This window comes from Microtus ochrogaster, chromosome 2 (genome assembly GCF_000317375.1).
Source record: "Microtus ochrogaster isolate Prairie Vole_2 chromosome 2, MicOch1.0, whole genome shotgun sequence".
Taxonomy (NCBI): domain Eukaryota; kingdom Metazoa; phylum Chordata; class Mammalia; order Rodentia; family Cricetidae; genus Microtus; species Microtus ochrogaster.
Genome location: NC_022010.1, coordinates 43,991,333 through 43,997,945, shown reverse-complemented (window position 1 = coordinate 43,997,945; position 6,613 = coordinate 43,991,333). Strand labels below are relative to the sequence as shown.

The 6,613-nt window shown below is 40.3% G+C and overlaps 1 protein-coding gene across 1 annotated transcript in view; it reads right to left on the bottom strand.

The window, feature by feature from the left end:
• Ccdc14 (coiled-coil domain containing 14) overlaps positions 1 to 6,613 on the bottom strand; it is a 40,080-nt gene that overhangs the window by 29,831 nt on the left and 3,636 nt on the right. The window contains exons 2-5 of the mRNA XM_013351265.2: positions 4,494 to 4,546; positions 3,398 to 3,470; positions 2,973 to 3,042; positions 2,763 to 2,882 (exon numbers count right to left, since the gene is read on the bottom strand). Coding sequence (XP_013206719.2) covers positions 2,763 to 2,882; positions 2,973 to 3,042; positions 3,398 to 3,470; positions 4,494 to 4,546 — 316 coding nt within the window. The remainder of the gene's footprint in view (positions 1 to 2,762; positions 2,883 to 2,972; positions 3,043 to 3,397; positions 3,471 to 4,493; positions 4,547 to 6,613) is intronic.

Here is a 6,613-nt window from a genome sequence, read left to right as displayed (position 1 = left end):
AGGAGGGAGAAGATGAGCAAGGAAGTCAGGCCCACGAGGGGTGCACCCACCCACTGAGACAGTGGGGCTGATCTATTGGGAGCTCACCAAGACAAGCTTCCTTCTTAAAAGGCCAGAGTCAACATTTAAGGCTTACTGAGCTAGCAGTCTCTGTCGCAGCTATCAGTGCCACCAGGGCAGCACAAACGCAGCCATGGAGAATATATGAACAGCAGATTCCAACAAAACTTTAGTTACAAAATAAACCTAAATATTATTTTTAAAAACACAACTGGCTATATGGTACTGACCTAGTTAAGACTGTCCAACAGAAACAAAATATAAGCAATATATGTAATTTAAAATTTTAAGTAGTCACATTACAAAGTTAAAAGGATGACTTACTTTCCATGTGTTACTTAAATGTAGCCAGAGCTGGGGCTACAACTCAATAGTATAGCTCTTGACTAGCACATAGAAGGCCTTAGGTTTGACCCTCAACATCATAAAAATAAATAAGCAAATGTAGCAAGAATACTAACATTTCAGTATGTAATGCCCAGAACAAAACACTTTCTGTATTCAATCTTCAAAATTCAGCATATATTTTACACAAAGCATACCTTAAACCAGATGCTAATCAGAGATATTTCATCTCCATTTAGACTGAATATAATTTATAGTTAAAAGAGTAGATTTACATACACAAATTATTCCAAAATTCTTAGTTTTATAATTGCATCAATATCAGTTTTCAAATTTAGTAAAATTCCAGCCTAGGGGTTGCAATGGTAGCTCAGCCAGTGAAGTGCCTGCTGCTCAAACACAAGAGCCTGAGTCTGGATCCCCAGAACCGGGCAAGGGCTGACAGCATGGCCTTTAACCCTAGTCTAGGGAAGCAGGGACAGAGGGATCCCTGAAGGTCACTGCCAGCCAGCTTAGTCAAACCCACAAGCTTCAGGTTCAGTGAAGGGGGGAGTGAATAAGGAAAGACAGATACCATGTGTATGCACATGGGTACACAGCCACAGTAATCATGTGTGTGTGCTCTCTCTCTCTCTCTCTCTCTCTCTCTCTCTCTCTCTCTCTCTCTCTCTCTCTCTCTCTCTCTCTCCCAGTCCATTGGGGTCACTCACAGTGTAGGGAAACACAATACACGGTGATAGGTCTCGCTTTCACTCTTAACTGATGAGCAGACGGGATGACAATGTTCAGTCCTGCCACTTCCATTTTCTAGGCTTTTTGCTTATCCCTTATCTCTTAATATCTAGAGAGACTGTCTTACATGATTTTTAAAATTTTTCCCCTTGTGCTAAATGTAAGCATGCACTTATGTACTGAATGACATTCTGACCCATCTGAAGAATAGGACTAGCTGATTTCACCCACAATTCCCATTGTAACATGATTTGATTACTCTGCACTGTATACATGTGTGGAGACATTTGACTATACCTCATAAGTATGTATAATTCCATGTTAATTTAACAATGGACTTCATAATGTAGACTGTTTCAACTGTCTTATGCTACAGGTCTTTAAAAGACAATATTCTCAAAATATTTCCTCAATCACTATACTTAATTTTCAGCAAGGATAGCCATGAAAGTATAAACTACCATGTCCCTGGATACATTCAATGTCAATCATTGGCAGGTGTTTTTGCCATATATCCTAACTGCACAGTTCAACAAGATTACTCTTTAACTAACTTAAATTATATGCACACAAGTTAATTTTAAAATAACTATTATATGTAAGTATATACACCAAATGCAACCAGTCTGTGATTAGCTATGAAAACAAGGAATATGCCAGGCATAGTGGCACACACTTTGAATCATAGTACTCAGGAGGAAGAGGCAGGCAGATCTCTGAGTTTAGGCCAATCTGGTCTACAAATGAGTTCCAGGCCACCAGTCAAGGGATACACAGTGAGATCCTGTTTCAAACAATCAAGCAAACAAACAATGGCAGTGTAAACAAAGCTGACTGTACACTTCCTAACATCATTCGGTTAGAAATTTCTTTTTTTTTTTTTGGTTTTTCAAGACAGGGTTTCTCTGTGGCTTTGGAGCCTGTCCTGGAACTAGCTCTGTAGACCAGGCGGGTCTCGAACTCACAGAGATCCGCCTGCCTCTGCCTCCCGAGTGCTGGGATTAAAGGCGTGCGCCACCATCGCCCAGCTCGGTTAGAAATTTCTATACTGCACACCCAGAAAAGAACCTCAGCCCCTGCTTGGAAGAAAGTGACAGCTAGCAGAGTGACTATCTGGCAATGAAGAGCTGACTATAGAAAAAGAAGCAGAAGTACACACTTAAACCAAATAAAATAAAAATCAAAGACAACTGCTTCATCCTGGTAATTTATCGAAATCCCAGAATTAAGTTATCTTTAAGGGCTGGAGAGACAGCTTAGTCAATAAAGTGTGTGCTGCCCAAGAACAAGGGTATGAGTTCAAATCCCAAGCACTCATGTGAAAAGTTGAGCACAGTGGTGCCTGCACTCCCAGTGCTGGAGAAGCAGAGATAGAGTGATCCCTAGCTTGTTGGTCAACCCTCTAGCAGAACCAGTAAGCTTCAGGTTCAGGAAAGAGACCTTGTTGCAACAGTGGAGATTAACTGAGGGACATGCCTGGCATTGTGCGCGCGCATGCGTGCACACACACACACACACACACACACACAAATACACTCTACATGCACACACACAAACACATTCTATATAAACACATACACACTCTCAGATGCACAACCTTTAAGTAAATATGGGGAAATGCTTACATATCTCTTTTCTAACCACTGAAGGAATATGTTTTCCAGGTCCTTTCTTTTTAGCTCTGCAGGTTTTGCCTTCTAAAGGTCTGGCATTGCACCTGTGTTCCGAATATACTATTTCTGAGCCTGTTAATAATAAAAAACAAACTTCTGTAAACATTAAGAAGAACAGTTCATTGATAAAAGGTGATCAGCAAAGAACTTTAAAAACAGAACCTGAATCTTCATTTTTCAAAATGTCCCGCAGCAAAGAAGCACAGCCATCAAGTCCCTGCACAGTCTCCGTCTGCAAGAAGAGGGTCGCTTAGAGATAAAATACACCCTGCCACTTCAAATGCATCTCTTTACTTTTTCTATTTTGGTCTTTCAAGACAGGGTTTCTTTGTGTAGCCCTGGCTGTCCTGGAACTCAAGTCTATAGACCAGGCCAAGATCTATCTGCTTCTGCCTCCCAAGCACTGGGATTAAAGGTGTGCACCACCACTGTCTGGCTCAAATACATTTCTCAACAGCCGACGGACTTCCTTGGTGCAAACCATACTTTACCTTTGGACCGTATGCAGTCCCACTTCTTAGCTTTTACCTGAGGACTAATTAAAACAGCATATTGTATCCATTCACTTGGCTTATTGTATCCATTACCTGACTTTCCGAATCAGAATAAACAGGACAGGCAGAATCTGCATTTAAATGTGCTACTTTCCTTGGGTGGGTCCTAGAAAACAAAGTAGATAACCCAAAATGTGTAATTAATCACTTCCTTTCCAGTAAAGATTGAAGAATAAAGTTCATCTAACCACACATGAAATGAACACACTGTGGATATTATGAGGACTACTAGACACTAAAATCACTCAGTCAGGTTGGTATGACCCATGTGGTGATGCAATATTCTGAGAACATCTCTTCTGTTCTAAGACTGGAACTTTTACTGGACCTCACAGCCAGAGTGAATAATAAACCTTGAGATCACATAAGACTAAGACTGCTCTCCTACTGTGTGCGCAGACCGTTTGTCTAACCTGCCTTTAAGAGAAGCACCCAAACTAACTGCCTTGGATTTCCCTGTAATCAACTTTTACAACCTAAGTGAATACACAGCTGCAATCTTATGCCCTCTTCCATGCCCCTGACCCGTGCCTGTGTGTATCATTTGCTGAAAACCCAAAACACAGAAGTTGAAAGCAACTTTCTAAAATCCACCAAGTAAAGGCTGGAAGTAACTATTATGGATGCTGGCTGATAACAATGTTGTCTGGTCAGCTGGAGTGACATAATCCCTTGTAAAACTCTGCTAAAGATTTCCGTAAAGTATCCTACTCCTTCCCCCATGTGATGCTTTCTGTACTGTTCAAGAAATTCAGAGCAAAATCCTGTTTTATACACAGACACATAAAACAGACAGACACATACAGACACGGGGACACATTTACAAGACAGCCTTCAGGCAGGCACAGATTCAGATTCATAAAACAGAGGATGGAAGACACAGGGAATTTGATGTAAAGAATTCAAATCTGGACTCACTCTTGGTGCTTTTCTTCTCAGTGTGACACCGACGTATTATCAGTGAATTAGACTTAATCACTAATGATTTATAATTTGCATAACAACTAACTACTTGTAGAGGCACAGCCCACTTATTTATTTTCCAGGGGTTGGCAAAATACAGTCAAGCCCTAAGACCTGAAGATGTACCTAAGAGTTCCTGAACTTAGAAACTTTGAGAAGTACTCACCCTTTCTTTCCATGTGTTAACTTAGATCCCGGATACCTTCCTGAAGATATCACCTATGACATAATAAATTATATTACAATAGATATATATTTATTGTTCTATTAGGTTGGCATCCTGACATTCCTGAAATATTTTTTTTTTCACAAAGCCAAATTGAATCATAGTCCTCACTGCCTGGCAACCATTTTTCTATTCTCTCAAACATTTGGCTTTAGAAACCACTTCTAAATGGAATATCTGTCCTTCTGTGACTAGCAGAGTATCTTTAACCCTCATCCATACTGCAGCATAAACCCAAACTTCCTTTCTTTTATGAGACTGACTATTCCATTTCATGTAGGTAGCATGCCACTTACTTTTTATAAATGGGAAATATCTTAAAACTGCACAATTATAATTTAGCTCTTATGCAATAAATGTGTTCTATAAGCAATGTGAGGAAAGCAGCACACGCATTTGTTTCTTTAGCCTACTTCTTATGTCTGTAAAGAAAACTCAAATTATTTTGAAGTCAAAAGGACCTATTACTACTATATTAGGACTGTGCTCTTTCCTTGAGCATGTTCTAGTCTCCAAGTTCTCTGATCATGTAACCCAAATACAGGACTAAGGGGTCCGGAAGGGCTTTAGGGAAGAGTGCTCGCTCATCCAGCACAACAAAGCCAGGGAGACAGCTCAAACTGACTGCGGCTCAAGCACGACGATCTGAGGTCAAATTCCCAGCATCTACATAAAAGCCAGGCTCTAGCCTTTAATCTCAGCACTCTTGAGGCAGAGGCAGGCGGATCTCTGTGAGTTCGAGGCCAGCCTGGTCTACAAGAACTAGTTTTAGGGCAGGAAACAAAATCTGCGGAGAAACCCTGTCTCAAAAAAAAAAAAAAAAAAAAGCCAATCTCTAGGGTCCCTTCCATCACCCTAGCAATGGAGTCGAGGATGGACCCCTGGATTCTGGGGGGACCACTGGCCAGCCAGTCGAACCAAAATAGTGGAGAGCTCCAGGTTCAGTCAGAGATCCTGTCTCAAAAAATAAAGTGAAGAACGTTAGAAAACTGACCTGACCTCCTCACACATATGCAGAGGTGATTACACCCATCCACATGCACTAAAAAGTAAAAGCTTTCTTCAGAACTCTGGCTCTGTCTTCTAACTTCTTAGATGGCTCCACAAAACTAGCACACTAAAAACTTCCTTGCTGGGCAGTGGTGGTGCACGCCTTTAATCCCAGTGTTCAGGAAGCAGAGACAGGAGGATCTCTGAGTTCAAGGCCAACCTGGTCTACAGAGCAAGTTCCAGGACAACAATGTATGGTTATACAGAAACCCTGCCTCAACAACAAAAAAAACAAAAAAGGAAAAAGAAAAAAGAGAAAACAAACCCTGCTTTTATCTAGATCTACTTCTCTTATTCTTTTTAAACTCAAATAACAATTTTATGTCTGCATTTTACTAATATAGGCGGGCTAGCTTTACTAAAGAAAAGATGTTCATTGCTTTTACATGCACTCAGCATCTTGGAAGCTGTGTAAGAAGGTTGTCTTCAGAGAGGAAAACCAAGTATCTGGAGAAGCAGATTAGAGAGACTTACTTGCAGAGCAGGGCAATAGAAACTTTATATTATATATACCCTTTTATCTTAATAACTTTGTATCTGATAATAGCATCTCCACTCAAAACAAAATCTTAGAACACCAATGCCCATAATCCTCTCCTCATTCCACTCCTGGATCCACTCAGTGTTGGCATCCATCCATTCAATTCTTTGTACATTTATATATTTCATACTTTAGAGAGTAACTACCAAACTTCCTGAGTTGCTTACTGTTCTCTATTTGGAAACACACACACACACACACGCACTGATGCACACGTTATGTATTTTTTGCCCCTTCCAATATTATTGAGAATACATTTTTTTACAAAACTGGATTGGTTAGAGTTACATTTTCTGAGATGCCTTGGAATCTGATGGAGTGTCATGAATCTACACTATCATACAAAAACAAAAACAACAGTCATGTCTCAAAACAAAGACCATTATTTTTTTGTCTTCCCACTTCAAAATAAGTCACAATCATAATATTCTTAAATGGGGATGGAGAGATGGCTCAGTGGTTAAGAGCA